The following is a 14,820-nucleotide window of genomic DNA, read 5'->3' as shown; positions in this document are numbered from 1 at the left end:
TCGTTTCGCGTTTCGCATATTTTATTAATTCGATTGAGCCTTTGGCTGAGAAGAAAGGGAATCGAGAACGACACAAAAAAAGCCACAGATGGCGTGATGCAATGGAAACATACGACAGGGATTGCCAATTTGAAATGCTTTTGTCGAACGGAACGATCTAGAACTGGGATCCCATTTTTCGAATCACTTAAGAACACACTGGCTACGCTACCGTACCGTGGGATGGTTAAGTGGTCAGTCATGCCACCCTCGATGGAGAATTAGGTAGACGGTAGACATCCATTCATTATGCAACGCTATCTGCACAATTGGATGCACTTGTCGCGACTGATAAGCATTCACATTTTCTTTCAAAAGACTTCATTACGATACAACGATCAAGACCCCGGTCTTGAGTGTGGCGCATTTTCGATGACACATTGTTTGATGTCTTGTGATTTAAGTTTCAAAGCGCTATCATTTCCCGTTGATAACAGAATCACGCGATGTGGAGGAAGTGTGAATAAGTCAAAATAACAAAATTAGTGCCCACATTAGGATGATTCTTTGGATTTCATTTTTCACGTAGTACAAATAAATGTTGTTTTTTAGGCGGTAAGTTTTACAAAAATTTATCTTAGCTATTCGTGCAGTCAAATTTACTAATAAAATGAACAAATTTAAATAAGGTGCAATGTGGGCAACAGAAGCAGTTATAGCTTTAATTTTCTCCCAACACTATTAAGCGTAAAATATTCGACAGTAACCCGTTTTACCGTACATTAGCAAGTCCCACATTCTACTATTGTGGAATGCAAAATAAATGGAAGTTCTAGTTCCGTACAGACAGCGTAGGTGACACTTTGTCTGATTTATAGCTGAGCCTACATGTAGCAGCAATATGATATAGCTCGGCATTAACAATTCAGTTTATTGATGCATAAAAAAGTAGTTTCTTGAAGATTCATGGTTTTCTAGCAGATTTAAAAAAATTTCAAGATAAGTAAAATAGTTTACATGGTTTAATCACAGCATTTCAATTATCTGTTCCTAATGAATGGTTTTATATTTACTTTTCTTCGTTAAACATTGGAAAACTGTATCTTTGTACGAAACGCTGATGAATTAGTATTGTACACACTGTAATCACGTGGTGTCCGTGGGATCTTAATTGTTCTACTGCATCCTGTCATCATTACTTGTCTATGTGATTTTTAAGACAAAATTGTTATGCAAATAAAATTTAGAAACTTGGTTCGTAAAGTACCTAATACACAAAATCCTGTATTTAATGTGTATGTTTCCCGATTATTACAACTTCATTACATCTTACAACAATAGATTCTCTTCTTTCAAGAGCTCATGTATAATCACATGATATTTTACACAATTGCAATGGACGCATTTTAATCTCAGTGATTTTATTTATAACTTAAATCGGGATGTGCGCGGACGCACTTCCCGGCTACCAAAAATTGCGCATACGAGTTATCCACATGAGGGATAATCGCAGGGGTCAACCCAACCCAGAGTGCAATGGAAGAGCCTCGCCCTGGGGGAACCGCCTTGCTGATCACGGTAACCCCTATGCCAGGTAAGTATGCTTTCTCGTACGCATTCTGGCTCTCCGGATCGAACGGCTGCATGCTGCGCTAGCGATTGCTAACTGTTGCGGCTGCTGCTGCTTCTGCTCTACCCGAAACGCTCTCATCTCACATCATTGAACAATAGAGCCCTTCGCGAGAACGCGCACGCATTTCATCTCAGTAGGCTACGCGTCGAAACAACTGTTTTCTTGTCCTATGGAGCGTCCCTTAACTTATCTGAACACAGCTGTTATTTTAGTATTTTTCGTAACATTTCTTTTCTATTAAAACATGTTAAATGGAATTTGTGCGTTCTCCTGCAATGGCAATTGACAGCCAGCTACGAAATCTGCTCAATGTTGTGCGTTTGTCAAAAGGCGGCTGGCCTACCAAAACAAATCCCGTATCCGCAACTAAAGAATGTCCAAATTTTTATCCCTTTTCGCAAAACCATTTCCCATCATTGGGATGGTTCATGTGAAAGCATTACCGGGTAAGTGAAAGCACAAAAGCCTGCTCGGGAGTGTGATACCCTACGAATAACGTGTTTGTTCTACCAACAGGAACTCCCCTGTACAAAGGTAACATGGATAGTATTATCAGTGCAGTGCGTGCCGAAGCGACCATTTATCGCGAATGTGGAGTGGTAAGCCTGATTGGATGCATACAAACTATTGCTCCGCGTAGGCCGCAACACTAATTTTCGCCCCGTAGGATGGATTGTTGGTTGAAAACATGCACGACATCCCCTATATTCGGCCGGCAGATGGTGTCGGTCCGGAGATCACGGCTGCAATGAGCAGAGTAGCGCTGGCAGTACGTGACACGGTACCTGATATACCGTGTGGGGTGCAAATTCTGGCCGGATGCAATCGTGAAGCACTTGCCGTAGCAAAAGTGTGCCAGCTGCAGTTTATACGGGCCGAAGGGTTTGTATTCGGTCACATGGCTGATGAAGGTTTTACGGATGCATGCGCCGGGACTTTACTGCGATATCGTAAACAAATCGATGCGGATGATGTCCTCGTGATTACCGATATCAAGAAAAAGCACAGGTAATAGGGGAATTTTACGTACCTTAAGAAAACTGGGTACTGATTTCATTTCCATTTTTAGTTCGCACGCCATTACGAACGATGTGTCGATTGCGGAAACGGCACACGCGGCAGAGTTCTTTCTCTCCGATGGTTTAATCGTAACCGGAAGCTCAACTGGCTCTAGTGCGGAACGAGGCGACTTACAAGCACTACACGGGAATACCACTTTACCGCTTATCATCGGTTCTGGTCTTACGCTTGATAATTTGCGCAACTACTGGACACTAGCACACGCCGCAATTGTTGGTTCCCATTTCAAAGTAAATGGGCATTGGAGTGCTGAGCTGTGCCGGGCACGTGTACAATCTTTCATGAAAGGTGTAGAAGCGCTACGACGTCAGCAACCAAGCTAACAACTAGCAATTAGACCTTTTATTCATATAAATAAAGCTATTATTACTTTTTCTTCAGTAATAAATGTCCTTTGGGCTTTAATTTTTCACCCAACTGCTTTCGTTTGGTTTCTTCTGCCTCGGCCAAATGTCGGTTGTGTCGTTCCACGGCAAAGTCCATCTCTTTGGAAAGTGTTACTATTTGTTTAGCGATTTCACGCTGCTGAATAATCCTTTTCTTCTGGTTAGACTGTGGCAAAAGAAACAGAATAGTACATGTTGTTGATTTCAATAAATCTGGACCAGGTTTTATGCAACAAAAATTACCCCGAACGGTGTTACACGCCCATCCATAAAGGTGTAATCAGGAAGATTTGTTAGCGGGCTGGATTTGTTTGGATTGCGAACACATTTTTTCGTTTCCGAATTTAACACAACGGCCCCACGAGCAGATTGCACTCCTGTGGAAAAAAGATTCGAAAGTTATTTAAGCACACGCAAAGCTATACAAATTAATCCATACCCTTATGGAAACATCGTATAAACAGTAGATTTTTAAGCACCGGCATTTTGCAAAACACACTTTCTATTATTTTGATTATCCAACACCAAGGAAAGATGACAATAGCGCACACTGGTTGTTCCGTTTGTTTTGTAGCTTTTCAAAATTAGACAAAATATATTATCTAAGCAAGATACATTTAGTAAAGAAAAATTAGCAATTTCCGTCGTTTCTTGTTCCTTGTAATAATAAAATTGTAAAGCTTCAATAAACGAATAAAATGCATTTTCTTTCCTCAACAAAAACGGTGCGTGATAGTGCTGAAACTGGATGTATAGGTGGACACCAGTGATGTCACAACATAACTGTCAATATTGTCATCGATGAAGGTTCCACGATAATTAATAATAACAATAAAAAGCTAGAGCTGTGTGGAACTTTGTAATTTTGCCGTGTTGTGGATGGTGCAAAACTTGAGCAAAACACGGAGCATTTAATCAGTGAAAATGGTAGTTAAAAATTCCAATTCCGAGAAGTCATCGAAGGCCAAACAGTCTCACATCGCCTCAGTGTGGAACCGCGCTATCAAACCCAACTCGGAGTGGGCTGAAAAGGTACCTACACATGCTTTTCGCGTAGAAGGGCTTGCGAAATATTGCTAAGTGCCTTCTGAAGTGGGTATAATTAGGAAGAATGGTTAACCGAATTTATCAACTAAAAGAAATTATTATCTACCTTTCTTATACCTGCAGAACAATTAATCATTCATTTCGGTTAGGTTTACTATATTAGAATATAAGAAATTTGATCCACGTTTTGTTGAAACATATCATACTCACTTCCATTTCATACGCATTTCTTTCAGGATGATTTTCTAGATGTAGTATACTGGGCCCGACAGGTTCTAAGCATCCTGATCGGTATAGTAATGGGCATCATTCCGCTGAAAGGATTCGTCGCTCTTGCTTTGTAAGTTTTTTTTTGAGAAACAGTGCTGCAAACTATCCATACAAATATCTAATCTTTCGTTAATATCTACAGGTTTGCCTTGCTCAACTGTGGAGCAGTTTATCTGTACAGCACCAGCTTCCAGAACATCGACGAGGATGCGTACGGTGGCATGTGGGAAGTGGTGAAGGAAGGCTTCATGACATCCTTCGCGTGCTTTTTGGTCACGTGGATCATCTTCTACACCGGCATTCATTTCGATAGCGTTGTAATAGAAAAGAGTCTTTAGAGAAGAGGCCATCGTTGTTACACACTCAACTATAAAAGACTTGTAAAGCGGAAGTAAGGGTATGCAATCGTTTGTTTGATTAATTTATTTTACACACTCATCAACAACACCCGTTCAGTGCAGCTTTTACGCGTGCAACACGGAACAACCAAATAAAGAATGTAGAATGAATGAATCGTAAGCAATCTTATCTTATTTATATGATTCTAATCACGTGGCCAGAATATTTACGCTTTAATATAATATGTTAATGAAAGTAAATCATTTAAATTTTCCATACTTAAACATCATTCAATTAGGATGGCTTTGAAGGAGTCAAAAACAAACATTTTCGTTCACTCGATGCGTAGCCTACTGAGATGAATATGCGAATTCGCTTCCGTTGCGTGAGATGAACGCATTTCCGGTAGAACAGCTGCAGTTAGCAATCGCTAGCGCAGCATGCAGCCGTTTGATCCGGAGGGGCAGAATGCGTACCAGAAAGCATACTTACCTGGCATAGGGGTTACCGTGATCAGCAAGGCGGTTCCCCCAGGGCGAGGCTTTTCCATTGCACTCTGGGTTGGGTTGACCCCTGCGATTATCCCTCATGTGGATAACTCGTATGCGCAATTTTTGGTAGCCGGGAAGTGCGTCCGCGCACATCCCGATTTCAGTCGAATAGAACATTAAAAATTTCAAAGAATCATCGGTGATCATTCACCCGTTTCGGATTGCAAACCAAATTCTTAAAGATGGGAGATTATTCTTTTTAAAAATCTACAAACACTGGAATTTTATTGTTGGAGTGTGTAGTATTGGAGGCTTGCTCATCTTGTGTTGCTCTAGTTTATTCGAAACGACCCACAAACGGTCTAAGCTACTGAAAAATACATACGATTGTTTATTAACGGGTGTGTGTGTATGTCTATGTGGTCTATGAGAGTGTCGCAGGGATCAATTACTAATCGGTTTCGTTGTAGAGCCCAAAGGTTGCCACGCTGCACCTGCATTGACGCACGCACACTTACTTCCAGCGAATGTCTTTCTCGGCGTGCAGGGACACGACACTTCGGAACCATAAACACACTGTAGCATTTATATATTTGTGCTCAACCTTCACTGTCAATCGAAATCATCAAACTTCTCTACCGTGATTACGTTTTCGAACTGTTAATAATGCTCATACGTGTGTTGTGTGTAATTGATCTAATGTGTGATCTATTCTACCATACTGCTATATGCTTGCGGTTGTTACTCGTCACCATGACAACTATGTACGATTATCGATGTGTCTAGACGACCATTGGTTACTCTTCTAGAAAGTGTGTGTTTTTTTTCGTTTTGTTATTTGCAGCTGATTCTCGCATATTACTATCCTTAGTTTGGCACAGTTCCTTCTCACTATTCATCCTTCGACCCAGTAGAATGTACGTGTATGAATGTTTAAAAAAAAAGATACAGAAAGACGCAGCCACCTGGAATCGATCACCGTTACCATTCGTTACGAATTGAGAGCTAACACACATATTCGAACGGGTGAGTAATTTCTGTTTTGACCTGTCTTTTTGTTCCTGCGTATCTACCTGGCACCACACTGCCAGCCACAACTACAGTACCCTTAATCGCTAACCCTTACCCTTTCCCTTTTGCCGCCCTTTAATAACATTCCTGCCTTTAAAAAAGATGCCTTTGACGAGGCAAAGAAGTTAGCAAAACAAGTGTTCATAGTCATGTTTACCCGCTAGTTTCTAATAACGCACCGTGTTCCGTTGACGGAAAAAAGGTTGGAGGACAATAATAACAGTCTTTTAATGAGCTACCATTATGGTGTGGCGATAGTACAGCTAAAAAACAAACCGAATAAACAAAAAAGGTTTACATTACACTAAACAAATATAAAACACACATTCATCACTCACACAGTGGGAGAGCAAACTGTCCGAAAGGGTAAAAGAAACTAGATCGCAACGTGTACACGACGCGTACGCTTGTGCTTGCTTTCTGTAGTTAAAATAATACTTTTCTTGGTATGCATTTAAATTGAGTCTTTGCATGACGCGTCTCGGTGTTTGTAAAAGTGTTGTTTTAAAACATAGAATAGATTAACGAAAACATATAAGCGTACTAAAAAGAGCGATAAAACGAAACCTACGTTTTGGTGTACCCTGCCGTATCCAAATATCATTTGCGCCAAATACTGCTGACTCGCCTCAACCTGTTCAACATAATCCATACCACCCCACCTATCCCCCTACCCCTCAGTTCTTCCTTTCGTGATGCTTTACCATGCGCTTGCGATTAATTTTGCATTTTGCATTGCAGTGAGAGTGAAAAATGGCGCATCTCGTTCTCCCCGCTTCCGTTACACATCGACCGTGTCTTCGTCCTTATAGACGGTTGACTCTCTGTACATGGTTTTACGTGATGATTTCTGCAGTCCTTCAACTAGCGTCTCCTAAAACAAGTAAAATGGAAAGCAATAGTTAATAACAAAACATTAACGAAATACTAATGAGTGAAAGCAGATGAAAATGTTATTACTAGCACACAGGAAATAACTACTAGAATGAAAAAAAAAAACCCCACGTGCCAAAAAAAAACCTGAAAAGTGCTTCTTTTGTTAGGAATGTATGGAAACTTAACAATCGATTATGTGTCACGAGATGAAAATGATTGCAGCAAAATGACAAAAAGAGGAAACTTTTAACCGTATCGAAACCAACCTCAAACAAAGCGGTAATTTTTTTGCCAGCCACAATACGCTTAATTTGCGTTTCGTCTTTCGGTGGCACATCAGTGGACGGTGCGACGGATTCCTCAGTGCTGCTGCTGGGCAGTGCAGTATCACGATTTGTGTTAAAGCTGCTATTGGGGCTGCTATGCGGACTGCTACTAGTACTACTGCTACTTATAATGCTACTAACTTTCTGACTATTGCGCCCCAGCAGTGAGGACGGTGAGGTACGCATTACGGCCGATGCCGAGTGAGTGGAAATGGAACTTCGCATCAGGGAATTACGCTCGAGTTCTACTGCTTGGTGTGAAGGTTTGGTACGATCACACAGCGCGAGCAAATAATAAGGACGCAAATAAATTAAAAAGAAAACACACACACACACACACGTGCACGAATGATCGTCATCCATCAAGAAGGGTCGCAGAAGTCACACGCGGTGGAATTGTATGCAAAAAAATAAAATAAAATAAATAAAACATAAAATGCAATCAAACCAACTGCTCACTAATAACATGCAAAACAATAAATAAATGTGATAGATATGTGTTAAAACAAAACACTCGAAACCATGTCCATACCTCCCAGCTTGTTTAATCCTGCCGCCATATCTCTGACGGATTTCTTCTCGATGACGGCACCTGCAAAAAAATGGAACGTACAATTAGAAGGTGTTGTTGACCGAATCGTTCCTAAACCGACTCTATCTAACCGGCTTTACCTGGTGTAATACCCAGTATACTTCCACCCGTACCGGCTGTACTTATAGCACCGGGCGTTATGCCAACAATTGATCCTCCCGGCGTTTGACCGGAGATCAGCACCAAATCCCCATCCGTATCGATACTGTCGACCGATGGTTCGTTAAACTCATTTTTTGATTCATGCCCCAGCACCGACCACGGTCGTGGTTTCGGTGAAATGATCGGTGTTTTCTGTCCCGTTCCATTACCAAGCCGCGACATGCCATGCACCGGTGGTTCCACGTGATGGCTGCGTACCGATTCATTGCTAGGCGATTTGCTGCCCGTTATCGGTGGAGCACCATTATCCAGCGGCCGTGAATCACGCACCGGTGTTTCCACTACCTCTGTGGCCGCTTTCACTAGCGGTGATTTACGATTAACCGAGGGCGAAACCTTTTCCAAATTATCCGATGAGCGTGAACGTGACGTCCAGTTAACACCCTTTAACAGTGGCGATGAGCGATCCAATTTCAGTGGTTTACGTTCTTCCAGTATCGGTGTTGTTTCGCCCGATGTTACATTGCTAAAACGGCCTCCATCATCGCGGCTCAGCGTAGGACTATCGACAAAGCTGAGCGAACTACACTCCTCGGAGGTGGGAGAAACGAGCGGCGTTAGGGTGGATGGGGTAGCCGAACCAGGCCGGAAGAATGATTCAATGCCTTCGTTTACAGCCGTTCCACCACCACCACCACCACCAGCCCCGACGCTACTGTCCATTATGACCGGTTTCTTCGGTGCACGTGTTTTTGCACGCTTCGGACGTCCTGCGAAAGATGTGCGAAACAATTAACAGTTTAATGAACGCAAAACCGATTTTGAATTTTAGGAATAAAATTTGGAGATATTTCTGAATTCTTTTCATTTTGAACTAGAATGTGTTGGAGTAGATATGGAATCTCACACTCTGGAACATTTACAACTTGAAATCCATCGATCTAATTAGACAAACTTTGTCAGTCGAGAAAGCTTTAAGCAGAATCGATTTAAGCTTGTTAATGTTAAAGAAATTAAAAACGATTACAAATCTCCCTAACCACACTCCAGTTCAACTTGAAAAGAATCAAAAAATGGTTCCAACTTTAACTTACCTTTAACCAAATGCTGTAAGGTTAACGATTGACTCGGAAGCTCGGTAATCGAGTCACAACATTCGTCTTCCTTCGCGTTCGGTGATTCGTACTTCTTCGAACCACTTGTATTGCTGCTGCTTCGCGACACACTCGCAATGGACGACTCGGTCACGTCCGGTATGTTAGCAAGGCTTAGATTTTCTATACCCAATCCAACCACCGACTGTGGTCGCACTTTTCGCGCAATCGAACGACGTTTGTGTTGCAGTTGCGGTGTTGCCTAGCGGGTGGATAAATGTTTCATTAGCTCAAAGGCTCAAACAAGTAGCAAATCATTTCATTGGCATGAAAAATTCGGGAACTAGAACTAGAAACCGAAAGTGGAATCGTCATGCCTTTGCTTTTTGGATGCAGGTAATACATCAAAAGGAAGCAAACTTATAAAACAGTACAGCCAATTAATGTTTGGGAAGATGCATGCAGTAAAAAAATATGGTAGTGACCGGCTAGGCTATAATACTCACTAGGTTTAGGTATTCCAATTTCTGTCGTATATTTGTGTGTGTGTTTTGGGTGTGTGAGAGCGCGATGTGGTAAAGAAGAATGGGATGGAATCGATGAAAAAATGTTGGAATGAATTTGAACGTTTGGTAGAGAAGATGAAACAATGAGGTACAATTTACAACGATTTGCACATTGCGGCTAACACTTACCGTGGGCGAATCAAGACCAAGTTTCGGTAAATCTAATCCACGCAATTCAAAGTTTGCTATCGGTTCGGTGCTCTGGAGAGAATGGTGAATAAGTTTGAGAATTAATTTGCTTGCATTTGCACCCACAGTTACTATCAAAACAGTACCTGACTAGAATTATGTTTGCTTCCATCTAACGAATGCAAATCGTCCGTATAGCTGAGTGGTCCCTCGGCAATGCCCAAACCCTTGCGATAGCGTGTTAACGCTTCCAGCACCTCATCTGTTGCGCGATCAGAAATCAAACTTGCCAACGATTGTTCTACCTCGCTACGGAAACAAAAGGCGATAAAGAATCTTCCGAATAATCGCTTCTAACCGTAATCACAGCGCTTAAACGTACCTGATGCGATTCATCACCTCCCCACCGGCACTGTTTACGAGGCAGCTTTGCAAGAATTCTTCCGAGATTGTCAACCGCTCCGCACATCCTTTACGCAGCTCGGTCAACACCACCTGCGAACCTAACGTTTTCGGACACTGTTCGATGCCTGTACGTAGCATTGTTTCCATCGTTTCCTGCACAATTATAGAGAGGTTTCTTCTGTTAAAAAAAAGCTTCTGTTGTACGCACTTGTCGAATCGAACATACTACCTCCAGATAGCTCTTAATCGACTGATGAAGTTCCGTTTTCATTTTTCCGAGCCGAACCTCAATCGGGTGCGGATCACAGCGTACGGATTCTTGCAGCTTCGGAAGCAGCTGCTTACAGTTTTCGGCATCCTCCAGCAAACGCGACAAGCTACCATCGAGAGAGCTTTGGCGGGATGACATCGTTTCTTGCGTTTCTGCTACCAACTTGTCCAACACTTGATGTGTGGACGAGAGCAGAAAACCATGCTGTAGCCTGTTGAAAAGAAAGGCAATTTGTTTCAGGTTTGCGTGAGAAATTCAACAACCATATTCAAAAAGCAAAACCTACCGAAAACCTTGTCCATGGGTGCGCTTGAATCCATTTCCATTGCGGAACAGCAGTTCTTGCATTTTTCTCATCAACCCATCGGTACGTTCCGGGTGTTGCTTCAGGCAAGGTGCAATGTCATGCAGCGGGAATGGCATATTGCGCACGGAAAAATTGTTCTCCAGCGCATAGACAATGTCCGCGTAACCTTGCAGCGTAATGTTGTTACGATCGAGCGCGATTGTTTTTAGCTTGTTGTTAATCTGCAGCGCCTTTGCAAGCAACCGTGCACCGATGTCACCCATCAGGTTGCCCGTGATGTCCAGCATCTGCAAATGTTGGTTGCTGCCGAGTGCGTTGATAAAGTTGTGCAGATCGGTTTTCAGGCGATTTTCTGCCAACACTAGCTCCTGCAGCTGGAAATCTTCCTTCTGGATTAAATTCACCAACGAATCCATTACCGTACCGATGTGTTTCAGCTTCATGCCGGTAAAGCATTTGCTCATGTACAATGATCGAATTGAGGGGTTTTTGCCGATTGCAGTTAGCACGTGTGCCAGCTCGTAATCCATATTGTTGTCGCTAATATCGAGGCTCGCTAATACGCGCACACCGTGAATGCATGATTCGAGCACGTGAGCTCCCTGCGATCCTAGCGAGTTGCCGCTCAGATCGAGGTACAACCCCGCGGTCGATTCATTGCATGCCAGCCCCAGAAGAAGATGCTTGAGTGCTTCCAGCGGCAGCTTACAGCAGGCAATGTTCAGATGCTTCAGACTTAGACTGCTGGTGAAGAACTGCTTGAACGAGGGTGGTATTTCTTTGCCTTTCTTCGTACCGAAATTGTTGTGCGATACGTTCAAGTGTAGAAGGTGCGTGGCGCAACCGCGCAAGAGAGCTCCAAAGACCTGTAACGGGGGGTTTACGCATTCTTAAAACGGGTTTCACATTTATATCTTACATACATACACTTTCTAATGTTGTATCCGTACGCGAAATGTCCAAATGTTCTATTACATTAGGCTGTGCTAAAAAGTTGTACAGATTCTGCAAGAAAAAAAAATGATTGAAAATTAATTCTCTCATTCTTTGAGATCTTCTTTACGCCAATTCTAACGATACGTTACATTTACGTCATCCTTAAGAATGTTACCACTCAGATCGAGATAAGTGAGTGAGTTGGAAATATTTTGATTTAACGAAAGCGAATGAGCCAACTGATTAACACCTTTGGCCGTAAGGCCACAGTGTGCCAGCGCTAGCTTGGAAAAGCTTTTCGACATTTTTGCTATTGGTCCAGCCAAATGTGTAGCTCCTGTGTAGGGGGAGGGAGAAAAAATTATGGTTTTTAGTACTTTATCATACTATCCACATGTAACACAATCTAAGCCGTACCTTTGTCCTCGATAACATTATGGCTTAAGTCAATCGATCGTAATGCAGGCGCAGAATTTGATATCACAGCAACAGCTAGCTTATGTATAAAGTCAGACCTGCAAAAGGGAATTGTAAAAATATGATAAATCAGGTTCCAAATTCCATACCTAGAGCAAACCACCCAACATACTTTAATCCCAACGATTCCAGATGCAGTTCCTCCAGCCATAGCGATCGCCGCAGTACCTGCAACACCCGCTCGAGCGTTTCCGTGGACAGCCGTGTATGGGACGCTTTCAGTCCACGAAAAAATGTATTGTACTCGAGCGCGGCAACGATCGCCATCAGATCTTTCTGCTCCAAATGATCAAAGTCACGCAAATTAAGCACGCGGGCATCGTGCGAGAGGTAAATGGTGTCGATGTCCCATGCCACCTCCTCCCGGTACTGGACCGCATGGAGATCGCACATGCAGGCGTACTGCATGCTAAACCCACCACAAGGGCCCACATTGCGCGGATCGGATGGACGCAGTTCGTCCGAAAAAATGGAAGTACGCTCGATCGGATTCACATCGATCTGCAAAAGGGTAAAGGATAATAGTAAAATTGAATATACTAAACTGGGCTCTTTTACATTTACAATTACCTTTCTTATTATGTATCGGAGCGGAACCGTGGGAAATATCTGCTTGATTGCAGATGATAGATCGGTTAAAATTACGTCGGCATTCTGTAGATGGAAGTGGAAAAACAACAGATAGATAAGTACTATTTACGTAGCTATATTATTTATGATCCTTACCGATGTGAAACTTCCAGCATCACCAATTGTTGAAAAGGAATAACTCTTATCGTTGGTGGTTATTGTAAAATGTGTTGGCTTCCGACTTTCGATCGATTGTATATCTAGGTAGTGAAAATGGCAGTCTATCTGCAAGGGTGTAAGGTATAGATAGACACATCGGATAGTTAAGTTTAGCTGCCCTTATCGTTTCGCTCGTATCGCACAACACACGATAAACTGTGAGACTGACTGCAGTTGTCTAAAGACTTACCCTTGTCGGTACTTTGGCTGTAAGCAGATACACTCGCACCGGTGTGAAAACCTGAAAACGAGGCGTAGTTTAGTTTACCCATCGATGGGTGTTGTTGGTTCTATTGCAACATCGCTGGGTCAGTTAGCTATTACTTACCAAAACTCTGTTCTCCGTTTTATCGCTCTTAACCTCAAGTTTTACCATGTACTTTACCAGAATTTTGGTGTGGCGGCCGAGAAGAGTCTTCACACTCTCTGTAAATAATGAAAAATGGAAGCAAAATTGTATTAGTAAGACATGTTCCATTTTCTTTTCTTATAGAGCTATAACGTTTCCTCCGACAGACTCAGACAGACAAGCAGATCGCGATGGGTGTATGTATCACCTGTTAAATTCTTATTGCCGCTCAGGTGAATCAATTGTAAAACTTTCGCTAAATATTTTGCAGCATGTTCAACAATTAGTGCTGGCGAGAGTTCGCTATTACGCTTCGAAAGCATGTTGACGGAACGTTCTTCAAATTTACACTGTCGTCTTGTACGCAGTGTGAAATCGAAGGACTAATCTTTGCCTCATATCTAGGTTCCCCTTATCAAACGTATCGATTGAGATACCACTATCGCCAAGTGGAAGGTCTTCGATTTACGATCTGGTGCGGTCGCCACTTAACAGCACGATTGATGTGCGAAATTGCATCATAACAAAAACGGTGCTGGTTGAATGCATTTCCAGACACGACCAGTATGACTCAGGCTGCTTCCTAGTTATGTGGGTTGGGGCTTTGTATCGCATCACCGATTGGTCTGCGGTCATTGTTTCCACCCTCAGTGGGGAAGAGGACGGGTGGTGCAACTTGGGTGAAATTCATTATTCACCAACGAAAGGATCGTCGTACGGACTGCAAAACGATGTGTGTGGCCGATTGCACCTTTCGCTTCTCAATTCGTAGCTACTTTACGGTCCGTTTCGGCAAACGGTGGGCTGGGTATAAACAATTTTCTTCTGCAAACATTATTTACCGTTTAGGTCTTTCGTCAGTTGCGAACGAGTCGACATTTTTGAAGCCGCTTTGGAATGCACGTAACGTAGCCTGCAACTTTCTCCGCACGACACTAGCTTCACCTACATAGTTAACGTTTTGTTAAAGCTCTAGCGCTTCGGTGCTTTATTGGGGGTGCAAACTGGGTGCAGTGATTACAAATTCATAGGCGACGACTCTGACAACCATCTTTGATAATCCTATGCAAAAATTTGATTGTGTCTGTAGCCCGCACCTTTGACAGCTGCAAATTGGAGCGGGTTTAGTGTATCGCGTCGATAACTGGAAACTTTCGGAAATTGCGGAATTTGCATTCCCGATTGCTTTTGTTTGGAAACGTTTTTAATTTCGATGCAATACACACAGTTATTGGAGAATGTTTATACAATATAATGGAATGTTTTTCTTTACATTACAAGCAAACTAAACAAATGAATATCATA

General features: G+C 42.5%; 4 protein-coding genes and 2 non-coding genes across 9 annotated transcripts; 3 read left to right on the top strand and 3 right to left on the bottom strand.

The window, feature by feature from the left end:
• Positions 1-1,416: 1,416 nt before the first annotated feature.
• Positions 1,417-1,581, bottom strand: LOC125772497 (U1 spliceosomal RNA). The gene has a single exon (XR_007419526.1). It is a non-coding gene; the product is annotated as a U1 spliceosomal RNA (small nuclear RNA).
• Positions 1,582-1,873: 292 nt separating this feature from the next.
• Positions 1,874-3,015, top strand: LOC125768751 (uncharacterized protein F13E9.13, mitochondrial). The gene is made up of 4 exons (XM_049436810.1): positions 1,874-2,058; positions 2,129-2,211; positions 2,280-2,620; positions 2,682-3,015. Exons 1-4 carry the CDS (start codon positions 1,986-1,988, stop codon positions 3,013-3,015), a joined length of 831 nt encoding a protein of 276 aa, XP_049292767.1. The 5' UTR covers positions 1,874-1,985.
• Positions 2,984-3,645, bottom strand: LOC125768755 (39S ribosomal protein L52, mitochondrial). Its single transcript, XM_049436814.1, has 3 exons — positions 3,518-3,645; positions 3,322-3,455; positions 2,984-3,244 (listed from the first exon to the last, which is right to left on the bottom strand). Exons 1-3 carry the CDS (start codon positions 3,561-3,563, stop codon positions 3,059-3,061), a joined length of 366 nt encoding a protein of 121 aa, XP_049292771.1. The 5' UTR covers positions 3,564-3,645; the 3' UTR covers positions 2,984-3,058.
• Positions 3,646-3,873: 228 nt separating this feature from the next.
• On the top strand, positions 3,874-4,914 carry LOC125768754 (respirasome Complex Assembly Factor 1). The gene is made up of 3 exons (XM_049436813.1): positions 3,874-4,110; positions 4,362-4,465; positions 4,538-4,914. The coding sequence occupies exons 1-3, from the start codon at positions 4,003-4,005 to the stop codon at positions 4,731-4,733; spliced, it is 408 nt and encodes a 135-aa protein (XP_049292770.1). The 5' UTR covers positions 3,874-4,002; the 3' UTR covers positions 4,734-4,914.
• Positions 4,915-5,218: 304 nt separating this feature from the next.
• Positions 5,219-5,383, top strand: LOC125772498 (U1 spliceosomal RNA). Its single transcript, XR_007419527.1, has one exon. It is a non-coding gene; the product is annotated as a U1 spliceosomal RNA (small nuclear RNA).
• A 92-nt stretch (positions 5,384-5,475) lies between these two features.
• Positions 5,476-14,598, bottom strand: LOC125768735 (F-actin-uncapping protein LRRC16A). 4 transcript variants are annotated; one of them, XM_049436785.1, is made up of 20 exons: positions 14,358-14,597; positions 13,495-13,592; positions 13,357-13,407; positions 13,104-13,232; positions 12,948-13,031; positions 12,490-12,878; positions 12,318-12,415; positions 12,050-12,237; positions 11,892-11,969; positions 10,944-11,830; positions 10,616-10,868; positions 10,364-10,539; positions 10,128-10,290; positions 9,982-10,053; positions 9,793-9,813; positions 9,287-9,548; positions 8,171-8,962; positions 8,031-8,090; positions 7,439-7,746; positions 5,476-7,170 (listed from the first exon to the last, which is right to left on the bottom strand). In XM_049436785.1, the coding sequence occupies exons 1-20, from the start codon at positions 14,392-14,394 to the stop codon at positions 7,078-7,080; spliced, it is 4,239 nt and encodes a 1,412-aa protein (XP_049292742.1). In that variant the 5' UTR covers positions 14,395-14,597; the 3' UTR covers positions 5,476-7,077. The 4 variants fall into 4 exon arrangements, with proteins under 4 accessions (XP_049292742.1, XP_049292741.1, XP_049292743.1 ...); XM_049436784.1 differs by having other exon boundaries at positions 9,793-10,053; positions 14,358-14,598; XM_049436786.1 differs by lacking the exon at positions 9,793-9,813.
• Positions 14,599-14,820: the final 222 nt, after the last annotated feature.

The sequence above is a fragment of the Anopheles funestus genome, chromosome 3RL, assembly GCF_943734845.2.
Source record: "Anopheles funestus chromosome 3RL, idAnoFuneDA-416_04, whole genome shotgun sequence".
NCBI classification, from domain to species: Eukaryota; Metazoa; Arthropoda; class Insecta; order Diptera; family Culicidae; genus Anopheles; species Anopheles funestus.
The sequence above is the reverse complement of the archived record's forward strand: the minus strand, read 5'-3'. Positions and strand labels throughout refer to the sequence as shown.